Here is a 26,098-nt window from a genome sequence, read left to right as displayed (position 1 = left end):
ATTTAGCAGCCTGTTTTGTTTCCCTTCTATTGTTGGTGATTCCCTGTGTAGAGAAGCCAAACAACTGACTTAATGAGACTCTATGGAGTAGACATTTTAGGAGTTGACTGTGGGTGAGTATGCATTTAGAGGCTTTCAAAAATCTTTTTCTCATGTGTATATATGTGTGTGTGAGTGTGTATCATATATGTGTACATACATAGATACAAACATGAACATACAAATTGTTTTAGTGCTTCCTGGGTGGCAGGCACTGAAGTAAGTGATTTATGTGTATGTTGTTTCATCCTCACAATTATTATAAGTTTTATTTTATAGATGAGGAAACAGACTGAGAAATGAACCTGCACAAGGCCAGTTAAAACACGGCAAAGAATGAAAATGGGATCTTTGCAAAGCTAGTTTATAGCTCCATATAGCTTCTTAGAAAGTATTAAGATTATGCAAAGATTCATAGCTGCTAGTATTTCTTAAATATCATGTATGATAAGCACTTTCAGGGCTGGGGATGTGGCTTAAGCGGTGGCGCGTTCGCCTGGCATGCGTGCGGTCCGGGTTCGATCCTCAGCACCACATACAAACAAAGATGTTGTGTCCGCCAAAAACTAGAAAATAAATATTTAAAAATTCTCTCCCTTTCTCTTTTAAAAAAAAGATAAGCACTTTCAGATAGAATTTTATTTAATCTTCACAACAACCACATGAGTAGATGCTATTAGTAGTCTCATTTTTACACTTAAGAAAAGGTAAGGTTCAAAATGGCTGAGGAACTTGTTGAAGGCCCCAAGGCTGGTAAGTAATGAAATGAAGAAGCAGGACTTGGAAGTCTGGACTGTTTTCCAAAGTGATGAGAGTGAACAAAATCTGAAAAGGAGTCTTGGCCTATGCTGGTACCAATTTCAGTTGAAAGCATCTGGCAATCATTCTCTGAATCATTACTGTCATACTCTATGTTTTGCTGGTTACATCAGTCTGGTTCTATCACACCTTGGTTTACCAGAGACTACTGTTCTGACCATAGGCTGCAAGAATTCATTTCAGTGTAAATCAAAGAAAAGTTATACTTCAGTTGTAAAAAATAATTCCTAGAGAATTATCTTGCCTTTTACCAACATATACGAGTATCATTTAAATCTTATAATTCAGAAACTGTGGTCATTTTTGTCCACCATCAAGGCAAGCCCTAAGTCTTCATTTATGCTTTTTTCTTCCTATTGTTTTACCCTCTGCCTTGGGACATGGTTATGCTTCTTGAATTTCTATTTGGAAATAAAAGGAACAAATTTTTAAATCAAAAAATCTAACACATTTTCAGAAGCCACTGAAAACACTTGATGAATAACTCTCAACAGTCTCTCGTTACCATGGGCATCCCACATTTTAGAACTAAATTATTTACTTCTATTCCACATAAATGCGCTCCCACTTTTATTGTTGTAAATTATTTACATCTAAAATGTTGAATCATGAAACTGAGGTTACTGATGGTACAGAAATGAAACCCACAGCACTTGAGGCTTCCTGCATCATTATATTTTCTTGCATCTCTATGCAGGCCTCTATCTAATAGTGGGGTCTGGAGTCACACTTTGGAAAGTTGAAGTGGTTACCTTCTCACATGTTTTCCTTGGTGAGTTGAGATACGGTAGGAAAGGTATGGGTGGGCATGGCTGGCTAGGAAAAACCAGCAGGCACATCCTCCCAAAATAAGGGAGACAGAAAGAGAAAACACAATGTCAATGCATACACTCACTGCTACTATCCCTTCCATGGTGTCTTATTAGTCAATGACCAAGGTACTTTATTATATTTACACAAACTTTCACATATAACATTTTCATAATGGAATAAAAAGATTTTACACCTATTCCTTTTACCAAACATGTACTTTCTCTGTTGGAAAACGAAGTAATATACTGAAAGTAAGTACTGTAAACATTACCAACTTATAAGAATAACAAATAAAAGCATTTTTCACTCATTATTCAGTGTGAAATAAAGTACTTCTGTTGATCCGTCTAGAAGACATCTTTGCAAGCATATTCACATTACATGAAATTGCTACTACTTCAATGCAAAAATAAAATCAGTTTCTCTATAAATTTCCTAGCCTGTTTTATTTTGCAATAGTAAAAGCAATCACCAATTTGAAATTTTGGAAAGACATACTTCTTGATTATGCATTGCATGATATAAACATATATAAAATGGAAGGTCTAGAAAATAAACCTTATAAAATAGTAATTTTACTGACAACAGGCATAATGGAACTGCAAAATAATAATCTAGTTGGTGAATGCAACTTATAGACATACATCATTATCTTTATCAATTGAAATCACGTACTACATTAACTTCTACTGGCAATAACACAGCCAAAAAAGGAAAGTGAATAATAGCAAAAACATAAGGAAAATACTCCAAGCAGAATTTATAATGTTCCATAAGCAGAAACACTTAGACTTTGTCTATAAGAATACCTATTATTGATGTATGGCAGTGACCATGGGGCAAAACTTGTAAATAACCTCACAAGCCATTTTCTTCGCCAGCAATACAGCAATCTAGTTTCCCGTAAGCATCTCAACTATTACTGAAAAATAGCCTCCTGGCATTTACAAAGCAGTTGACTTCATACTTTAGTCCATGCATATATAATTAGATAGTTATATTTAAAATCAATATGCAATCCTTCAAAAGACATTATGCTTTTAAAACCTTAACTTTAAATTGATTTTTAACTATTTTATGTGCTTTAAAATTAACATGTAATTCAGCCCCAGATACTCTCAGACAGTGTGAGTTGTTATACGAATGTGCTAAACTTTATCACTACAGCAACATGAGGTTGGCACTCCTACAATTTCTAACACTACATTAATATCACACTCAAAATAGAAATATAGTTTCACTTTAGTTAAATAAAAAGGCAAGTATACACACACACACACACACACACACACACACACATCCCCCCCCCCACATATAAATACACATATGAATGAGAGGCTATATGTTAGGTATTAAATATTCTTGTAATAGGGCCCTGTTAAAAAAGATTACTTTCAAATCTTAATTTAGGAAAGAAAGAATTTTCTTATCATAGTTTTACTGACTCTAAGCCTTTGTGAAACAAGGAAGAATATAAACACATACACACACACACACACAAACACACGCATGCACACAGATGCATGTGAACACATTTAACTTGCAAGAACTTCCAACAAAACCCCTGACTAGTAATCACTCAGTCACAACTGGTAATGGTGCCACCAATGCTAACAAAATCTATCTAATGAAACCCATGTTTATAGTAAGAGGTATAAGACTCATAGACTGAGGTATTTCCATTAAAATTATTAGCATTTAAATAGTATTTTTAGTCAAAAATTACCAAAATTCTCACTATTGCTACAAGACTACCAAAACATTGATTAGTAATGTCCTGGTTCACGAAACGGTTACCATCCACCCAATCCTACTTTGAGAAGTAAACACTAACTCTTTAGAAATCTCAATGTTTTTAATGAAGAATGGTTAGACATCTGTTTTCACAGCCTTAAATTCAGTCCCCAGGGAAAAATTAGCATGGTTTCTCTAAAAATGTTTATTAGGGATCCAAATGACAGCTCAGATAGTAATCAGCATTTAAGCAATAAGAGTCTACTGCCCTTTAAAATGTGATGGTCTCCAGCAACATTTTAATAACATCATCCTTTAACTCAAGGCTCAGAATTCATTTTAGTAACTCTACAGAATTTGGCTCCTTTTCAATGGAACTTTGTTATATTTAAAAAAATGTTCGAAGGAATGGTTAGGTACATTCCAAGACAGTATGTTACCTGCCTAATGACTCTGTACCTTTAAACTCATTGAAAACCAAGCAGTTTGAAATCAGCATGTGAGTGCAACTGCTGAACTGACACCTTCCTGGGGCCTATCTGGTTTCCCTTAAGCTGTAGGAAAGAATGGTCTGCAATGACCCTCCAGCTGATTGAATATAAAAGAGTATGAAATGTGTTTTGTGAAGCAGAACTTTATGTCAGGTTAAAGCTAGACACATCTCTTCCACTGAGTCTAAGCTCGTCAATTGTGCACCTAAAATTTTATGGGAAAGGATACTGTTTGATGCAGTCCACCAGTGGTCCATAACAGCAGTCGTTCACAATGCACTGCAGACAAATAAGAGAAGGGGTATGCGTGTGTAGAGTTGGGTGGGGGTTCAGTGAGGGGAGGTGGGAGACTACAAATACTATTACAGTAAACATCCTAAAAGCAGTAATTAGTTTTCTTTCCCCCATCCCCAAAAAAGAATGCTATCAAAAGGCTGTTCAGATTTAATCACAGAAAACAAAAATTGCATGCTTTTTATTTACTATAAAAGCAAGCTATTAAAAAGTGAAATGCTCTTCTCACAAATATTGCATTGCCATTTATGGTGCACCCTGACCTCAGTGATAGTTTATGATGACAGTAATTAAATGAGGTTTAAAATCCTTTACTCTGCTAGGCAGATAACAGCATTGCCACTGAAAATAGACAGCTGTGATTAATACCTGATAGACCTGATTTGCTAGAACTCCATCTGGAATCTGAGAAGGGTCCCGTAGCATACTATTTATAACAGACTTGGAAGCTGTAGAAAAAAAGAGATGAACTATTAGCAGACAGTCAACATACTTTCAATGCAACATGAGTAGTGACAAATACCTACATCACACAAACCATGAAAACAAAAATATTACTCATTATAATCATTTTCCCTTTTTTTAATATAAGGGAAGTTTTAATTAGACCATGTTGCCAAGTTTATAAGCCACATCGCCAGATTTGATGATGACCTAATTTTTCCAAGGTAAATGAACAAATACATACCTAAAGCATATGTCTCTTTGAAGATAAATTAGCTTTGGAAAAGCCCACTTGAGGAAACAACAACAACAACAACAACAAAAATTAAAAAGCAATACAAAAACAAAAGAAAATATTTACCTTTTACGGGTAGGTATTTTATAACCAAGCATATGCACATGCAAAACTTAGTAAAGGCAGGTCAGACTTAAAGACTTCAATGGTGTCAATAAAAATAAATTTCAGCTATCTCTGAATATTAAACCTTTTCAAAATAATTCTCATCAATTGCTGTAAGATGTTACATACATCCCACAGAGTAGTAAAGTTGATGACACTAGTTGACAGTTGAGGGAATTTTAAATAAGAAAAACAATGGGGTATGTGTATATACATGTATATATAGTTGTTTCTTGATTCTCTCAGGGATTGGTTCCAAGATCCCCTGATGGATACCAAATTCCACAGATGCTCAAGTCCTTTATATAAAACCACATAGTGTTTGCAAATAACCTATGCACATTCTCCCATATACTTTAAATTCATTTATAAATTATACATAATATCTAATACAATGTAAATTCTATGTAAATAGTTGTTTTACTGTATTGTTAAGGAAATAATGACAAGAAAAAATGCACAGCAAAGATGCAATTTTTTACTTCACATATTTTCATTGGTGATTGCTTGAATTCATGGATACAGAGTCTATGGCTACAGAGTATCCACCTTGTGTGTATACATTTTATACATACACAAATTTTCCACCTAAAATATGCCTCATTCATTTGAAAATTATCCTGGATTCCCAGGAATGTACAGGGAAGCATTAAGAAAGGTATCTAGTGAAGAATGTTATGTGAGGTGATATTCTTTGAAAAGCAAGGTCAGAGACCTTGTCACTTGCTGACAGAGGGCATGTAGCAGCCCAGGTGTCCAGAGTTCCTCTTATTATATGTGAGGAAGACAAATTTCTAAACAAGCTAACAATCAATTCTAGCAAAGTCTTACAGAGGCATCTTTCCCAAATATTTAACAAAATGGCTTAGGATCTGACCCATACGAGCACAAACTGAAAAGCATATTGTGTAAGTATCTAGTTAAGAAAATGAACACAGATCACAGATCTCCATCACTTAAATTCTGAGCTGATTTTTGTTCTAAGATTTTCTTTATCAAGATCCCTGACACTAATAGATATAATAAATGCTAGTAAATACTGTGGAAAGAAATAAGGAAATTTACATCTTACATAAGCACAGCACTGAGTCTTCAAAAAAAAAAATCAAGTAAAATTATTTAAGTTATTGCCTACTGTTAATTACATGACGGCATACTTACAGGAACACTTGTGTACTTAAGAATCATTTGTAAACATGTGCTTGCTCTGCACTTAAGAGAGGCCATATCGAATCACAAAGAGAGCCACACCAGTCATCCTACCAAGCCCTATCTCTACTTCCAACTCCCCAACCTAGGCAGGTAATGCAGACACAACTCGTGTCTTCACCTATAGGAAGTGATGATATTATTCAATCCAACAAAAAGGGTTCCAGCATGAGTCTCTGGAGAACGGAGCTACAATACCATATTGTTAAATTTAAGTAATACTGAGAAACAAATCACACTTATGCATTTGTATCTGAAAACTTAGGCTGTACCTAATTACTTCGAAAAGAAATTACCATTGATAAGTGGTACAAATATTGAGCATATGAAGCAGCAAATCATCATCTTACAAAGGAACACATTATGGCAGCAATAGTATTAAAGAGATAATAATGTGCTTGGTAAACATGCCTCGTTTCTCCAAACTAATTCTAAGGCCTGGCCTTTTGGAGGAGATCAAAGCAATTGTTCACACATTTGGTTACCTTCTCTGAGGCTACTCAAGGGACTCAAGGAAATACTAGCCCCTTCTCCAAATATACGTAACTGTGGCTGAGGTGCTCCACTTCAAACTCTCACATCATATGAGGAAAAGATTACTGCTTTTTTAATGGTTAGACAGCATGTTCTGAAGTGCTATCTTATGGAAAATTACTGACCTCATGCCAAATTATATGCAAATTCATTGCTAAAATCTTTAAACTAAAGCTCTTTTTAAAAAAGACTAGGGATATTATCCTAGGACGTAAAATTATTGGGTCATTTGTTTTGAGGGAAGAAAAGGAACCAACAAAAGATAAAAGAAATTGATGACATAATTTTCCTCACAATACAAATTTAAAACAGTGTGCTTATCAGGAATAAGAACTATAACCAATAAATTTTTAAAAAATAGTTCGAATTCACTGACTAGGATACTATTCCAAAGAAAGTTAGCTGTTTTAAATGGAATGGTAAAAACTACATATTGAGCACATATACATTTTAAATTTAATAACAAGTCTTTTTTCTTCTTTCAACCTGGCATTTTTTAGAGCAAGAGAGAAAACTCTACTACAAAGTCCAGGACTCTGCTGCAGACCTGGCCTGCCTTCCACATGTGGCTGTTTCCACTCAGTCTTCACAAAACAATGCCTGTGTCTCAGACCTGGCCAGAAAACCCAAACATACTTTTACTCACATATTCTGAAGTTTAGGAATTGTCATCTCAAAGGGATGAACAATAACATCTACCAGAAAAGTAAAGGCAGACTCTCAACTCCAGTGTCTCCATCTGTAGGAAGTGATTATAGCATTTAAGGTAACTTAATAAATTACTAACAATCTTTGAGTGGATGCCTTTCATGGCACCTGTCCCTAGGCTGTTTGTCAATTTGTGTTCAGTTTTTTTTTGACCATATAGGGACAAGAGTCCTGTTCTCCCTAGCTTTCGCTAGAAGTACTCATTCTATTGCTTTCACACTTTTACCCTGATACTGCTTCAACTGACTCTATTTCTCATTTCTAACAAGGATATACAAAGAAGAAAATGTGAGTCACTTGGAATTAGATCCATGAGAAAAGAAGTGGTATCTGTTAAATCACGCTACAGAAGACAGGCAATAGCTAATGCATGGACTAAAGCACAATGCCTAAGATTACATGTTTTCATTGTGAAATACTTCTAATATGAACAACTACAAACATGCATCCACCACTCTAATCTAACTTCCAGATCTGCAATCAATTTACTTTAGATGGTCTAATATAGCATAAACTTTTTTAAAAATTAGTCTTGCTAGAAGGTGGATTTATTTTACTAGTATTTTCAGGAAATCAAAATTTGGCTTTGTTGATTCTTTCTACTGTGCCATTTCTTTTAATGCCATTTAATTTATCTTTTTTTATCATTATGTCCTGTTTTCTACTTTGAGTTGAGTACCTTATCTTTTTGTTACTATTTTCATTGTAATGTGCAATTCTTTAACATTTTTAAGACTATATTTTTTTCCTATAAATTTTGCTTTAACTTCATGCTATAAGTTTGTCATTTATTTACAAATATTTTTAGCTTCCATTATTATTTCATCTTTGATGCACAAATTACTTGAAACCATTTAAATTTTTGCCATTCTAATTTGTGATGTTTATATCAATATGGAGTGTGTGTTTGGCTTCCTCTGTGGTTTTTTTTTTTAATGTAACAGATTTTTAGAAACATGTTTTTAAACAATTGAAATTTCTATTTTTGAGATATAAAGTTCATATGTCTAGTAGGTAAAGAGTTTTAATTGTATTATTCAAATCTTCTGCATCCTTATTTTTCCAAACTAGATATGAAACAATCATCTGCTCCTATTCTGGATTTGTCAGTCTCTCCTTATAATTCTCCCAATACTTGCTTTCTCTATTTGGAGGCTACATTTTGACTGTTATACATATAATTCTTGGTAAGTATACCTACTGGTAGTAAATCATGACTCTAATAAAATTTTTTCTTAAATTTGATGTTATCAAGTGGTAATACTCTTCACCACTTTTCTTTTGGATAGTATCTGCCTCATACATCTGATGTTTTGATTCTTTATCTTAAAATTTATTGTCAACATGTCTGAGGTATGACTCTTAAAACAGCATTCACTGAGATTTACTAAAATCCAATTAGAAAACTCTACTTTTTAAGAAATTACTTTAATCTATTTATATTCATTGTGACTGACACATTTAGACTTATCTTTGTTCTTTTTATTTTTTACATTCTTCTACATATTCATTCTTCCTCTTTTTTCTTTTCTACTTTTAGTTAATTTTTATTCACCCTTTCTCCCTTAATTCCCTCTACAAGTTTTGCTTTAGTAGTCCTCTCAAAAAATTTTTTAAACAGAATCAATATCTAATCTTCATCATTCTGCACATAAGGAATTTAGAAAGCACTCATTCCTATTAGGCAGCCTCTGGTTCCCACCAGCCTTCACACTACTGTGCCTACTATTTTTGTTCAATCATCTTGTTTCTAAGACAAGTCTCCAGTTGTTAGTCTCTTGATATTTAATTTTATCCCATCAACTTGACTGTGCCAGGGATGCACAGATATTTGGTCAAACATGATTCTTGCTTTATTTGTGAGAAGGTTTCTGGATGACATTAACATTTGATAGTACATGATTTCTCTATATACATAATCTACTACCTACCTACCTGCCAACCTGCCTACCTACCTTCCTATATATCTTTCCCCATGGAGGTTGGTTACCTCCTCCCTTTATATGTAAATTATTACTATGAACATATTTTCAGCAAGAATTGTCTGGTTGCCATGTACTATGAAAGGAGCTATTACATAGTAGTTTCATCTTTACTTCTATAGAGACCAGTTTTATTGTTAATTTCTTAGCTTGGGCTTTCTGCAATAAATAAGAACACAAATATGAACCCAAATCTACAAATGGTGCTGACTTGTTTATAATTTTTCTCTCTTTTCCTAAAACTTCATAACCCACATTTCCTTATCATCTTCTTCAGGAAAGTAGAATTTTCCCAGTCCTTTCTTCATAGTTTGAGCCATATGGGAAGGCTCAATTCCAGCTCCTGGTTATACATTTTTCCTTCTGGAGAGCTAAAAATAAAAGCACCACACCCTCATGTTTACATTGAAGGTAGCAATTCCTGTTTACTACTCTGGATACAGTATCTCTTTCAATTTTTGACACCCAAGATTTAATTTATTTTGTTTGTTCTTGACTACTTTTTAAAAAAAACTTTTTTATTTTTATTTTTATTTTTTTTTAAATTCTGGGTGTTTGTCATGGAAATATGGCCTATCAACAAAAGCTCATCTTACTGTGTTGCTGAAGTTTTTGAAGACCCTTGAACAAATAGTTCAGGGGAATATTTGTTTCCTCTTTTTGTTTGAAGTCATCAATAGCAGAAGAGATCAAACAGAAAGAATAATTAGTGAGCTCAAAGATAGGCCATTTAAAATGCACAGCTGGAGGAGAAAAGAAAAAAAAAAGAATGAAGAGAATGAAGAGAATGAACAAAGTTTACAGGAAATTTGGGACAATATTATACAAGCATACATTCAGGTTATTTGGGCTCAAAAGGGACTTAAGAGTGCCAAAGGGATAAAAGGCTTATTCAAGGAAACAATAACAGAAAGTTTCTCAAATCCAAAGCATACAAATGTCCAGGTTCAAGAAGGTCAAAGATCACCAGTCAGATCGGATTCAAGACATATTATATCAATACTTCACAGGTAACAGAAAAAGGAGGTTCTCAAGGCTGGATGAGAAAAGGAATATGTAACACACAGGGGTCTCCCAATTTGCCTGATAGCAGACTTCCTGACAGAAACCTTACAGGATGAGAGAGTGGCACAAGATGAGAATATTGTACCTAGTAAAACTATCCTTTAAAAATGAAGGCTGGATAAAGACATTGCCACACCAACAAAAACTGAGAGAATACATCTCTACCAGACCTGGCCTAGAAAAAAATGTTGAAGAGAGATTTTCAAACTGCTAAAAAGAGACAATGATCTGGGCATAGTAGTGCATATCTATAATCCCAGTGACTCAGGAGGCTAAAGAAAGAGGATTCTAAGTTCCAGGTCAGCCTCAGCAACTTAATGAGACCCTGTCTCTAAACAAAAGATAAAGAAATAAAAATAAAAAGGAGTGGGAATATAGCATGATGGTAAAGTGCCCCTGGGTGATTCCATCCCTAGTACCCACCACCAACAACAACAAAAAAAAAAAAAAAAAGAAAGAAAAGAAAATATGGAAAGGTATGAAACTCAATGGGAGGGGTAATTATAAAACAAACTCGGGTGCTGGGGATATAGCTCAGTTGGTAGAGTGCTTGCCTCACATGCACAAGGCCCTGGGTTCAATCCCCAGCACCACAAAAATAAATAAATAAAATAAAAGGTATTGTGTCCACCTACATCTAAAAAAGACATTAAAAAACAAAAACTCAGAATGCTTTAATACTGCAAGTATGGCTGTATTAAATTTCATATTTTAGAAAGAATACTAAAAAACAGCAATTAAAATGGTAACTAGTTAATATGAGATAGGCAATACAGAAAGATACAAAATGGGCAGATATCCCCTCCCCCGCTTTTGCTTTTGGTCCTAGCTTTGTGACCATGTTAAGCTGCTATCAATTTCAAAATAGTTTGCTACATATAATCAAAATAAATTTTTGGTAATCTTCATGGTAACCACAAAGCAAATATCTATAAAAGACAAACCAAAAATACAATTTCTTATACACTACTACAGTAAATCACTTAACTCAGAGGAAGACAATAAGAGAGTGTGTGTATGTAACTACTGTGAAGTTAGAATTATAAAAATATATAAAGAAAAGATCCCTTCAAGAAGTTGAAGCCAGGAACAATAGAGAAAAAAGCAGGTGGCAGCAATGTGGATAATCATGCCAATCACCTCTAAAGACCTCTGTTGCAAAGGATTTGGCCACTAGCAGAATGGTCATCAATTGCTATAAAATAAATTGTTGCCCTAATTCCTCCAAATGTTGCCATTGTGTCTTAGGCCAAAATACTGTGCTAATCATCAAGTTTGGAAAACAAAATAACTTATTCCTATTGGTTTGAGATTCAATTCAACTGGATTCTCAAATGGTACCCCCACTTTCTTTGGAAAGGCATCTAAGCAACAATTTCTCAACATGCTCTTTCTTTGGCAACATCGGCTAGGCTCAATGAAGACAGCTTACATTTTGCATGGCTATCAGTGGGGTGAGTCATATGAGTGCTAGAGGATCACATGGTGAATCATGTTTCCAGCATGGAAACATGTGGGGAAGGAGCCTTGGCTTCTCACCATGTAAGCCCCACTGGGGTCTGCTTGGAGTTCTTGAAATGGTGGGTTCCAAGAACAATCATCCCTAGAGAATCAGGCAAACTCTTAAGGTCTCTTATGACAAAGCCTTAGAAGTGACATATCGAGATCATAATTTTTATTTACATCTTCCTCAAAAGAGGAAAAACATGTTTTCTAAAAGAAAGGTGAACCCAGAAAGCCATGAAGTAAAAACTTTCAAGCAGATAAGCAATATGGAACAGGTGCTACACACAAGTCAAGAATCAGATTTGTCTGAGGCCTGAACCTTCCACCTACCAGCCATGTTATCTCAACAAGTTAGTTTCTGTGATTGGTGACTGTTAGTCCCCATGTCAATAAAAGAGAATAAAATCAGTGCCTACCTTGCAGGGTTGTTGTGAAGATGAAATTAAACAGACAATGTAAAGCACTTGGCCTATTATGGTTGTTACTGTTACTTTAGCTGTTGTTAGATGATGGTGTGGCCTGCCTTCTGCCTCCCAACAACACTGCATTATCAATAAGCATAGCTATTACTGGCTTTTGTTAAGCAGATAAAAAAGACAGACTTTGTGAAGTTTATATGAAGTCAGAATCTGTTCTTTATAGATAGACAGAAGACAATCTGTTCATCAAACAAATTCTGGCAACGCCTGATTTTTCCTTCTTATACACACAGACAGACACACCCTTTTGTGGCACTCAGTGTACAGTTCATTATCAAAGCTTCTACACAGGTAGAAGTCCTTTCTACCTGTGTATTAAGCTAATATGCTATCCCTCTGGGGGCTGAGGTCGTAATTCATGTCTATAACCACGTAATAGAAAGATACTTCTATCTAGTCAAGGGAATTTCAAGCACCAGCAATCAAGCAAGAAGACCTCCCCAAGAATCACTGACATAAGATCCATTTTTATAATGCTTGCTTTTCTTAATGTAAGGTCAGATATGTAGCCAGTGACTGCTAGAAGGCAGTGAGACCAATAAGCAGGTATATCACCTGTGCTCTCAGGACTCTCAGAAGTCCTACCCACCACAAATGATGCCTTTTGAATAGATTATACCTGAAATAAAACAGAGGCAAGATTGTATGTAGCTGGGATCCCTAATCCAAGATCACACATTGAGTATAAGTGAACCACCATGGGCTAACTGTATACTGGATGTTAGCAGACAGGACAGAAAAAAGGATGAGTGAGAGAAAGACAAGACGGGATAAAGATGTGATGGGCAGTCAGAACTGTAGTGTTAGAACTCAGTTCTCCCTTCATTGAAGAAAAATACTCCATGTGTTTGAACAGCTCAATAGAGAAGGCACCTGCTGTTGGAAATACTCCCAAGGCACACAAGGAATTTTGCCTTTTGTTGTGGCTGCTCCAGAGGCTGAACTCCCAGACAACAAAGCCTAAATACCAGTTGGTATTTAATCTTTTCTTCAAGGCCTTTGAACATCAAGGTCATGAGGTTTTAAACTACATCTCCATGGGGGCTGATCTGTGTCTTTCCTGGACAACTGCAATACTGCCTGTGGCCTATAGGAGCCTTTTGTGTGACACCTAAATGCAGTTTGATTCCACTTGGCAACCTGAATAAAAAGTGTCTTTTAACATTAAGGAATCCTATAGGGACAAATTAGATTCTGCTCTCTACTAACACATACTCATAGAAGAAATAATCTAAACTAGAATCATCAAATATGAAAGTATTATGTAAAGACTGAGTAGTCACTGATCAGAATCTCACACAACTTACAGCTATGCCATCAAACCCTAATCAATGAATATTTATGTAGCACCTGTTAATGCTATGATCATAGTTCATTCTTGCCCTCCGCACCCCCCTTCCACCTCTGGAATGGGTTTCCTCATCTTTCTTTGGGCCGAAACTTCCAATTCAATTCTGAGCTCCTCCATGAAAGCCATTCTTAAATTTCCTAATTCATTTGCCCTCTTCTCCCTCATATAATGGAACTGAAAGAACTCCTTTTGTCTGTCAATCACTTGATACTTGATTAAATATTACTGCCATCTATTTACAAGAGATTGGTTGGAATGCTAAAATTTGCAACCATGCCACACTTTAAAAAATCTCAAAGAAAAAGTAATGTTTGGCACAATATAGGGGAAAAACATATATTTCCTCAATATTTTCTTTAAATATCTGCAGGCTTTTACACAGAGGAAGAATTAGGCTCATAGTAGGTCACTCCAAGAAGATAAGAAAAAGTCTTACAAGTTTATTACTAGTTGTAAAGCTATGAGGTTTCAGATTCCAAGTTCAGCTTTATGTAGCCCAAATTCATAGTCTATATAGACTTTTTTTTAACCATTTTTTCATTACAGCCCACCTAAGAATTTTAGACTTCTTTTTTTTAAAATTGTTTCACTCTCCCCACCCACCAATGAAATTTTAATGCTGCAGGTTTACTGTGTTTCTATTTGTGCAATATGCCCTTTAAGAATGCATGGTTCGAAAATTTTTAATTGGAGAAAGGGAAGATGGCCGCGAAGGGAGTGCAGTAAATCCGAGTACTGCGTCACTGTGAGGGAAAATGATGAGTTAGAACGGCTAAAAGCTATCTGGTTAGGAATTTCCAGCAAAATTGGGGTGCTCCAAAACCTAGTGGAAGGATTTTCATCGCACGAGGATCAGCTTCAGGGGCTCAAAAGCGAGCGATTTGTCCGTACGGAGCGCTTATTGTTCGGCAGATCGCCCTGCGGCTGGAGTCTGCGGCGCGCACTGGGAAACGACGGGCTGGTGGCGCAGAGATACAGCGATGCTGATTCTGCGGGCTCCTGCCAGCTAGGCATTTGCTGAGCTCGGAGCTGAATTCTGGGTTGGAGACGGGGAAGGAAACGGTCCAGTTCGGTTCTCCACACCGGTCAGACCACGGAGGAAGCCAGCGGCCACCATCTTGGAGAGCTGACGTCACCATCCTTGTTTTTGACTGATTGCAGCTCTTTCAGCTATAGAACAGGTAATTTCAGGCTGACAATTGTCTGCGTCTCGCAGACAAATTGCTCAGACTTAGTGCTAAATAACACGCGGAAACTGCTTCTTGGAGCCTGCTCCTATCAGAACACGCACCGAGCCCGGAGCGGCGGAGCTCCGGCTACCGGAGCTGCTCTGGCCCAGGGCTATAGAACCCGCGGAAACTGCTTCTTGGAGCCTGCTCCTGTCGGAGCATGCACCAAGTCCGGAGAGGCCGAATTCTGGCTCCCGGAACTGCTCTGGCCCAGGGATAAAGAACCCGCGGAAACTGTCTCTCGGTCCGGGTCCTGCTGAATACTGTGAAGGCCAGAGGGGCGGAGCAGAGCCGCCGCCAGAGCCCGGAACAGGCCTAGCGACCTGCCGGCGTGGTGTCGCGTCGCCCCGGCTAGAGCAGGGGCCGAACAGAGCCGCCGCCAGAGCCCGGAACAGGCACAGCGACCCGCCGGCGTGGTGTCGCGTCGCTCCGGCTAGAGCAGGGGCCGAACAGAGCCGCCGCCAGAGCCCGGAACAGGCACAGCGACCCACCGGCGTGGTGTCGCGTCACTCCGGCTAGAGCAGGGGCCGAACAGAGCCGCCGCCAGAGCCCGGAACAGGCACAGCGACCCGCCGGCGTGGTGTCGCGTCGCTCCGGCTAGAGCAGGGGCCAAACAGAGCCGCCGCCAGAGCCCGGAACAGGCACAGCGACCCGCCGGCGTGGTGTCGCGTCGCTCCGGCTAGAGCAGGGGCCGAACAGAGCCGCCGCCAGAGCCCGGAACAGGCACAGCGACCCGCCGGCGTGGTGTCGCGTCGCTCCGGCTAGAGCAGGGGCCGAACAGAGACGCCGCCAGAGCCCGGAACAGGCACAGCGACCCGCCGGCGTGGTGTCGCGTCGCTCCGGCTAGAGCAGGGGCCGAACAGAGCCGCCGCCAGAGCCCGGAACAGGCACAGCGACCCGCCGGCGTGGTGTCGCGTCACTCTGGCTAGAGCAGGGGCCAAACAGAGCCGCCGCCGGGGCCCGGAGCAGGCCCAGCGACCCGCCGGCGTGGTGTCATGTCGCTCCGGCTGGAGCGGGGGCCGATCAGAGCTGCCGCCTGTGCCCGGAACAGGTCCAGCGACCCGCCGGCGTGGTGTCGCGTCGCTCCGGCTAGAGCGGGGGCCGAACAGAGCCGCCGCCTGCGCCCGGAGCAGGTCCAGAGACCCGCCGGCGTGGTGTCGCATCGCTCCGGCTCGAGCAGGGGCCGAACAGAGCCGCTGCCAGAGCCCGGAATAGGCCCAGCGACCCGCCGGCGTGGTTGTCAAGAATCCCCAATTGGAGTAGGGGGAAAGCAGATCCTCCACCGGCGTCCGCAAGGTAGGCAGGCCTGTGACAGTCTGGCAGAACAGCCCCAGCGGCCTGCCAGCGTGGTAGGCACGTCACACCACTTGGGGGAGGGGCAGAGCAGAGCCGCTCCCCGAGCCTGGATCAGGCCCAGCGGCCTGCCAGCGTGGCAGTCACATCACTCCATTTGGAGTAGGGGCAGAGCAGAGCCGCAGCCCGCGCCCAGAACAGGCACAGCGACCTGCCGGGGTGGTAGTCACGACAACCCAATTGGAGAAGAGGCAGAGCAGAGCCGCCGCCCACGCCTGCAAGGTAGTCAGATCCGCGACTAACTGGTGGAACAGGCCCAGGGGTTCACGGACGTGGTGACGTGGTAGACACGTCACACCAATAGGAGGAAGGGCAGAGCAGAGCCGCTGCCCGCGCCTCCATGGTAGGCAGACCTGCGACCGACCGGCAGAACAGTCCCAGCGGCCCACCAGCGTGGTAGACAGATCACCCCAATTGGAGGAGGAGCAGAGCTGCCGCCCGCCCCTGCAAGGGAGACTTTTCAACTATACAAGAGCAATATAAATATATAGGGGGAAAAATTTCAAAAACACAATAGTTTCACTAAGCAGAAAGAAACACGAGCAATATGAAAAGACAAGGAAAGAAAGGACCACAAGCAATGCAGGTCAACTCAACTTTAGAAGAGGTTATAGCTGCAGCAGATGGAATGTCAGATAAAGAATTCAGGATATACATGCTGCAAATGATCTGGAGTCTCAAGGAAGACATTAGACAGCAAAATCAGACAATGAAAGATCATTTCGACCACTTCGACAATGTATTACATAAACAAATCCAAGAAGCAAAAGATCAACTATACAGGGAGATAGAGGTAATAAAAAACAAACAAACAGAAATCCTAGAAATGCAGGAAGCAATAAACCAACTTAAAAACTCAATTGAGAATACTACCAGCAGAGTAGAACACTTAGAAGATAGAACATCAGACAATGAAGACAAAGTATTTCAACTTGAAAAGAACATAGATAGCTCAGCAAAACTGTTAAGAAACCATGAGCAGAACATCCAAGAAATATGGGATAATATAAAGAGACCAAACTTAAGAGTCATTGGGATACAGGAAGGTATAGAGGTCCAAACCAAAGGAATGAACCACCTATTCAATGAAATAATACGAGAAAACTTCCCAGACTTGAAGAATGAGACAGAATCCCAAATCCTAGAAGCATACAGGACGCCGAATGTGCAAAATCATAAGAGATCCACACCTAGACACATTATAATGAAGATGCCCAACATACAGAATAAGGAGAGAATTTTAAAAGCTACAAGAGAAAGGAAGCAGATTACATTTAGGGGTAAACCAATCAGGATAACAGCTGATCTTTCAACACAGACTCTGAAAGCTAGAAGATCCTGGAATCACATATTTCAAAAACTGAAAGAAAATGGGTTCCAACCAAGAATCATGTATCCAGCGAAATTAAGCTTCAGGATGGAAGATGAAATTAAAACCTTCCACGATAAACAAAAGTTAAAAGAATTTGCAGCTAGAAAACCATGTCTTCAAAACATCCTCGGCAAAACATTACAGGAAGAGGAAATGGAAAATAACAATGAATACCAACAGTGGGAGGTAGGACAGTAAAGGGGGGGAAAATAATCAAAAAAGGAAAACAAACCATGTTTAGTAACATAAATAAACAATTATGGCTGGAAGAACAACCCATATCTCAATAATAACCCTAAATGTTCATGGCTTAAACTCACCAATCAAGAGACACAGACTAGTAGAATGGATCACAAAACAAGACCCAACAATATGCTGCCTACAGGAGACGCATTTGATAGGAAAAGACATACATAGACTGAAGGTGAAAGGTTGGGAAAAATCATATCACTCATATGGACTTAGGAAACAAGCAGGAGTGTCCATACTCATATCAAATAAAATAGATTTCAAGCCAAAGTTAATCAAAAGGGATAAAGAGGGACACTACATACTGCTCAAGGGAACCATACACCAACAAGACATAACTATCATAAATATATATGCCCCAAACAATGGTGCAGCTATGTTCATCAAACAAACTCTTCTTAAGTTTAAGAGTCTAATAGACCAACATACAATAATCATGGGAGACTTCAACACACCTCTCTCACCACTAGACAGATCTTCCAAACAAAAGTTGAATAAGGAAACTATAGAACTCAATAACACAATTAATAACCTAGACTTAATTGATATATATAGAATATACCACCCAACATCAAGCAGTTACACTTTTTTCTCAGCAGCACATGGATCCTTCTCAAAAATAGATCATATATTATGTCACAGGGCAACTCTTAGACAATATAAAGGAGTGGAGATAATACCATGCATCTTATCTGATCATAATGGAATGAAACTGAAAATCAACGATAAAAGAAGGAAGGAAAAAACATGCATCACTTGGAGAATGAACAATTGGTTACTAAATGATCAATGGGTTATAGAAGACATCAAGGAGGAAATTAAAAAATTCTTAGAGATAAATGAAAGCACAGACACAACATATCGGAATCTATGGGACACATTAAAAGCAGTTCTAAGAGGAAAATTCATTGCTTGGAGTTCATTCCTTAAAAAAAGAAAAAACCAACAAATAAATGATCTCATACTCCATCTCAAAATCCTAGAAAAAGAAGAGCAAAACAACAGCAAAAGAAGTAGAAGGCAAGAAATTATTAAAATCAGAGCTGAAATTAATGAAATCGAAACAAAAGAAACAATTGAAAAGATTGACGAAACTAAAAGTTGGTTCTTTGAAAAAATAAATAAAATCGACAGACCCTTAGCCATGCTAACGAAGAGAAGAAGAGAGAGAAATCAAATTACTAGCATACGGGATGAAAAAGGCAATATCACAACAGACACTTCAGAAATACAGAAGATAATCAGAAACTATTTTGAATCCTTATACTCCAATAAAATAGAAGATAGTGAAGGCATCGATAAATTTCTTAAGTCATATGATCTGCCCAGATTAAGGCAGGAGGATATAGACAACCTAAACAGACCAATATCAATTGAGGAAATAGAAGAAACCATCAAAAGACTACCAACTAAGAAAAGCCCAGGACCGGATGGGTATACAGCAGAGTTTTACAAAACCTTTAAAGAGGAACTAACACCAATACTTTTCAAGCTATTTCAGGAAATAGAAAAAGAGGGAGAACTTCCAAATTCTTTCTACGAGGCCAACATCACCCTGATTCCTAAACCAGACAAAGACACTTCAAAGAAAGAAAACTACAGACCAATATCTCTAATGAACCTAGATGCAAAAATCCTCAATAAAATTTTGGCAAATCGGATTCAAAAACATATCAAAAAAATTGTGCACCATGATCAAGTAGGATTCATCCCTGGGATGCAAGGCTGGTTCAATATACGGAAATCAATTAATGTTATTCACCACATCAATAGACTTAAAAATAAGAACCATATGATCATCTCGATAGATGCAGAAAAAGCATTCGACAAAGTACAGCATCCCTTTATGTTCAAAACGCTAGAAAAACTAGGGATAACAGGAACTTACCTCAACATTGTAAAAGCAATCTATGCTAAACCTCAGGCTAGCATCATTCTGAATGGAGAAAAATTGAAGGCATTCCCTCTAAAATCTGGAACAAGACAGGGATGCCCTCTCTCACCACTTCTGTTCAACATAGTTATCGAATCACTGGCCAGAGCAATTAGACAGACGAAAGAAATTAAAGGCATAAAAATAGGAAAAGAAGAACTTAAATTATCACTATTTGCAGATGACATGATTCTATACCTAGCAGACCCAAAAGGGTCTACAAAGAAACTATTAGAGCTAATAAATGAATTCAGTAAAGTGGCAGGATATAAAATCAACACACATAAATCAAAGGCATTCCTGTATATCAGCGACAAATCCTCTGAAATGGAAATGAGGACAACCACTCCATTCACAATATCCCCCCCAAAAATAAAATACTTAGGAATCAACCTAACAAAAGAGGTGAAAGACTTATACAATGAAAACTACAGAACCCTAAAGAGAGAAATAGAAGAGGATCTTAGAAGATGGAAAAATATACCCTGTTCATGGATAGGCAGAACTAACATCATCAAAATGACAATATTACCAAAAGTTCTCTATAGGTTTAATGCAATACCAATCAAAATCCCAATGGCATTTCTTATAGAAATAGAGAAAGTAATCATGAAATTCATATGGAAAAATAAAAGACCCAGAATAGCAAAAACAATGCTAAGCAGGAAGGGTGAATCAGGCGGTATAGCGATACCAGACTTCAAACTATACTACAGAGCAATAGTAACAAAAACAGCATGGTACTGGTACCAAAACAGGCGGGTGGACCAATGGTACAGAATAGAGGACACAGAAACCAACCCACAAAACTACAACTATCTTATATTTGATAAAGGGGCTAAAAGCATGCAATGGAGGAAGGATAGCATCTTCAACAAATGGTGCTGGGAAAACTGGAAATCCATATGCAACAAAATGAAACTGAATCCCTTTCTCTCGCCATGCACTAAAGTTAACTCAAAATGGATCAAGGAGCTTGATATCAAATCAGAGACACGGCGTCTGATAGAAGAAAAAGTCGGCTACGATCTACATACTGTGGGGTCAGGCTCCAAATTCCTCAATAGGACACCCATAGCACAACAGTTAATAACTAGAATCAACAAATGGGACTTACTCAAACTAAAAAGTTTTTTCTCAGCAAAAGAAACAACAAGAGAGGTAAATAGGGAGCCTACATCCTGGGAACAAATCTTTACTCCTCACACTTCAGATAGAGCCCTAATATCCAGAGTATACAAAGAACTCAAAAAATTAGACAACAAGATAACAAATAACCCAATCAACAAATGGGCCAAAGACATGAACAGACACTTCTCAGAGGAGGACATACAATCAATCAACAAGTACATGAAAAAATGCTCACCATCCCTAGCAGTCAGAGAAATGCAAATCAAAACCACCCTAAGATACCATCTCACTCCAGTAAGATTGGCAGCCATTAGGAAGTCAAACAACAACAAGTGCTGGCGAGGATGTGGGGAAAAGGGTACACTTGTTCATTGTTGGTGGGACTGCAAATTGGTGCAGCCAATCTGGAAAGCAGTATGGAGATTTCTTGGAAAGTTGGGAATGGAACCACCATTTGACCCAACTATTCCCCTTCTCGGTCTATTCCCTAAAGACCTAAATAGAGCATGCTACAGGGACACTGCTACATCGATGTTCATAGCAGCACAGTTCACAATAGCAAGACTGTGGAACCAACCTAGATGCCCTTCAATAGACGAATGGATAAAAAAAATGTGGCATTTATACACAATGGAATATTACTCTGCATTAAGAAATGACAAAATCATAGAATTTGGAGGGAAATGGATGGCATTAGAGCAGATTATGCTGAGTGAAGCCAGCCAATCCCTAAAAAACAAATGCCAAATGTCTTCTTTGATATAAGGAGAGTAACTAAGAACAGAGTAGGGACGAAGAGCATGAGAAGAAGATTAACATTAAACAGGGACGAGAGGTGGGAGGGAAAGGGAGGGAGAAGGGAAATTGCATGGAAATGGAAGGAGACCCTCAGGGTTATACAAAATTACATACAAGAGGTAACGAGGGGAAAGGGAAAAATAATACAAGGGGGAGATATGAACTGCAGTAGAGTGGGTAGAGAGAGAAGAGGGGAGGGGAGGGGAGGGGAGGGGGGTAGTAACGGATAGGAAAGGCAGCAGAATACAACAGACCCTAGTATGGCAATATATAAATCAATGGAAGTGTAACTGATGTGATTCTGCAATTTGTAAACGGAGTAAAAATGGGAGTTCATAACCCACTTGAATCAAAGTGTGAAATATGATATATCAAGAACTATGTAATGTTTTGAACAACCAACAATAAAAAAAAATATAAAAAAAAAAAATAAAAATAAAATAAAAAAAAAAGAATGCATGGTTCACCTGGTAAACTAACAAACTATTTGTATCAGGGAATTTGGCAAACTGTTTAAAGTAGAAATATTTCTCTTATCACTCCAAAGTTGCTCTATACAAGATAGCTACTCAATAAACTGCTAAGGAATGAATAAGTGAATAAATTGCCAAGTGAAAAAGAAAGCTACTCAAAAATATAAGTCCTACTTACATTCCCTCCCCTGTCAGAGCAATTTTTAGGTATCTAAATATATTAGAGTAAAATTTGAGGCTTTCTTATTATGGATGAGTAGTTTTTTTTATCATTTGGGGAAAATTCAAAATAAGAAGAAATATGATATAATCGATCTTTAGATAAATATTGAAAATATCTAATGCTGTGTATCCCAGACAGGAGTGCTTATCCCTGGTATCAGCACATGAAATGACTTTACTATCATGTAATACACCTTTTTCTTTAATGACTATGTACTATTTTATAAGTATATTATGTCAAGACAATCTATTATTATTTTCACAGTAAAAAAGAAAATATGAGGCAGATAATGCAAATCAACAATATGAAAAACTTAACATGCTATGTGCAGATGCAAAGAAAAAATGTCACAGGTTTATAATAATGGAGAGAGGAAGGCTGACAGAGAGGAAAGAGCACAGAAAGCTTAACACATTTATGACATGTTTTCTTAAAAGACCCAAACACTTAGATTCTAATAGTAATCTAAAATATTCTGAAGAAAAGAAAAACCCAAATAATCTTAAGAAACTGTAAACCACAGGCAAAATTAGCAGTTAGAGTGGCATATGAAATAACATGGAGATATTTCAAGAATAAAAAGAATCACATAAGCATCAAAGTAAAGAACATATCCCAAACATCAAAATGAAGAAAAATCCAATTAGACTCAGATTTTTTTTTTCACCAAGAATAAATAGTAAAAAAAGAGTGGAGTAATGGATAAATAATTTTAAGGGAAAAGGACAAGGTCCAGGATTACTACATCTAGCCAAGGTATGATTAGTATGCTATGTCAATAAAAACATAGACTACTGTTTACAGGACTCTAAAAGTTCACTTTCTACAGACTTCGAAAAAAATGTCTTCTAAACTATAATTCAACCAATCTGAGAATAAATCAATAAGCAGTGTCCCCAAGTCTTCTGAGCTGTAATATTACCTTTCCTTCTTTTAGAATTATAAAAATATATATAATACAGAAAAATCAAGTAACTATTATATATTTATTATTAGCATATGTGGTATCATGTGGATATGGCAAAAGTTTGTAAATGTTATACCCAAATTACTAAAAGTTTAGGGTGAGTATTCAGGAATGGGGAGTTACTCAATGTAACCAATATACAAGTTTCTACCTCTTGTTTTGCTTTTTTTTTTTTAGGGGGAACGGTGCTGGGGATCAAACCCAAGGTCTTATACATGCAAGATGAGCATTCTACCACCGAGCCACATCCCCAGCTGGACAAGCAATTGGGCCAACAGACCATGACTCAACCTCTGAAACTGGGAGCTCAAATAAATATTTCTCCCTTTAATATGATTTCTCCCAGGTATTTTGTAATGCAAAGCTGACTAACATAAACTCACAAAATTTCCAGAATATACCTACAAGTTAGCTATTCCCATCATATAAATGAAGAAACTGAGACATGGAATATATAAGTAATTTGCTAAATTCCCTCTACTAGTTAGTTATGGACATGGCCAGTTAGGCTCATATTTACAAAGCTATTCTCCCTCACTACTTCTATGATATTCCAAGGCAATCCAGAACATTCTTTAATAATCTCTTATAAGATTAATACGTTTTATAAGTGCTAAACTCATGTTTTCCATTAGTATTCCCTCTTCCTTTCTATATTTCCTGCCAACTCAAATATTATCAATTAAAGTTTCAAGATAATTAACCCTCCATGGTTAGCAGATACAGCACCCCATTAACCATACTGTGTTCTCCCATCTAAGGTCACTGGGGCCCAGCATGAAAGTTGAGTCACCAGCAAAGAGATAATGCAGATCAAGGTGAAAAGAGAAAGTTCACTGTAGCAAAGACCTACCAAAATTTTCTGGGATTGCTAGAAAACCTTACGAGATCAAGTGTCTTATATCCTATAAAAGAAACAAAACAAAACTGGATGTTCCTAAAGGTAATACCATTGAGGCATTATGGCCAAATTTGCATAATTCACTTAGAAGGGGGCAAATCTCTGGTTTGCAAGGTGATGACTTCCAGAAGTGTCTCTAACAACTCCCTCTGGTAGTCTGCTCATTTGTAACTCTTGTGTGTCCCTTGGCTGGCAAAGACCCACACCACATCATGGTGTCTGCCTCAGTACATAATTAGAAAGCAGCTAATTCTAAGTCATTAAATTTGTTGCCCAGGTTTGGAAGGCATCATGGAAAGAGAGAGAGTGAACAGTCAAGAATGTGTGCGCTTTGGGGGCAGAGTCCCTATTCTAACTGGAAAAGAAAAAAAATCTAAACTTTATATCTTAAATTTTAGTAGAGCTGTAGCCAGGGAAGCTGAGATGAAATTTCAAGGTAAGTTAAACAATATGAAAATTCAAACACTTTCAATACATTGAAAGAAACATTTCCTGGGAACTAAGCCCATGTGACTAATTATAGCCAGGGACAGTGCTTCTATTCAGAAATAACTTTCCTCTAATTCTCCTGAGAAAAATCTCAACAACTTTCAAGGAAAACAGAGCTATTCAATTTCTGCCCATTATCTAACACAGAGGTCTATCTTTCTTATACTTTATTAGTTACCAAAAGATAAAAAAATTCAAAATACTACATATCAGACAACCCAGGCTATGAAGGCAAGGTATAGGTCAGTTTCATTTTAAGGAGAAACAAATACAATAAAAATATCCTACCAGGTTGAAATATTTTTTGCAGAGGTTTAGAGATTCTCTGAATTTTTGAGAAAGCTCATAATTTGGTCCCCCAAGCAAATGAGCTATTCATTTAAATGAACAAGTTAGTAGCCTGATCTAAAAATAGTGGTACAATTAACAGTGTACTATATAATTAAAATCCGTATATCATTAAATTATGCGGACGTTAACTTCACTATGAATTCTTTATGTAATGAGACAGTTAAAAGATACATTTCTTCAGTTGTAATTAATCTTTCAGCAAGTCCAATGAACACAATGGCAGCACAATACTGTGCCAAAGTGAGAGATAGGGTTTACAAAGAGTCGTGCTGCAAGCTCTTGGGGCTTGTGGAAACAAAGTGTGTTAAGGGAGAAGCGCAATTAGTCTCTGAAGGAAAGTTACCAGCAACACTCGTTCCGTATGCATCACCTTTGGATGCCCCAAATGACAGACCAGTGCTGGAAACCGCTCCATTGAAAATAGATGACACGCATTTTGTACCCATGGCAATTTTCTACGGTAGCTGTGGTCAATAGAACAGTTGAAGAAAGGGATGAGGAACTTAATACATCTTTAAGAACCAAAGAAATTACTTCTACAGTGCGGCAATTAAGTGTAAATTAAAAGAACCATTTAATTACATTTTTTGCTGACTTTTGCAGAAAAAAATTTAATAGTCGCCAATAAAAATGAATATGAACCAAAAACATCTATAAATTAAGCACCATTATGCTGAGGATAATAAAGAACATTCGCATTTAGATTATCACATACAGCTGCAGTATTCTGAGCTTAGGGTATTTCAGTGGCCTCATGAACT

General features: G+C 38.0%; 1 protein-coding gene across 2 annotated transcripts in view; it reads right to left on the bottom strand.

Moving 5' to 3' along the window:
* Cdin1 (CDAN1 interacting nuclease 1) overlaps nucleotides 1–26,098 on the bottom strand; it is a 226,479-nt gene that overhangs the window by 109,768 nt on the left and 90,613 nt on the right. For both annotated transcript variants that reach the window (XM_076848474.2, XM_076848475.2), the window contains 2 exons: nucleotides 4,560–4,639; nucleotides 4,126–4,175 (listed from right to left, as the gene is read on the bottom strand). In XM_076848474.2, coding sequence (XP_076704589.1) covers nucleotides 4,126–4,175; nucleotides 4,560–4,639 — 130 coding nt within the window. The remainder of the gene's footprint in view (nucleotides 1–4,125; nucleotides 4,176–4,559; nucleotides 4,640–26,098) is intronic.

The sequence above is a fragment of the Callospermophilus lateralis genome, chromosome 3 (assembly GCF_048772815.1).
Source record: "Callospermophilus lateralis isolate mCalLat2 chromosome 3, mCalLat2.hap1, whole genome shotgun sequence".
NCBI lineage: Eukaryota > Metazoa > Chordata > Mammalia > Rodentia > Sciuridae > Callospermophilus > Callospermophilus lateralis.
This window is presented reverse-complemented; position numbering and strand designations above follow the sequence as displayed.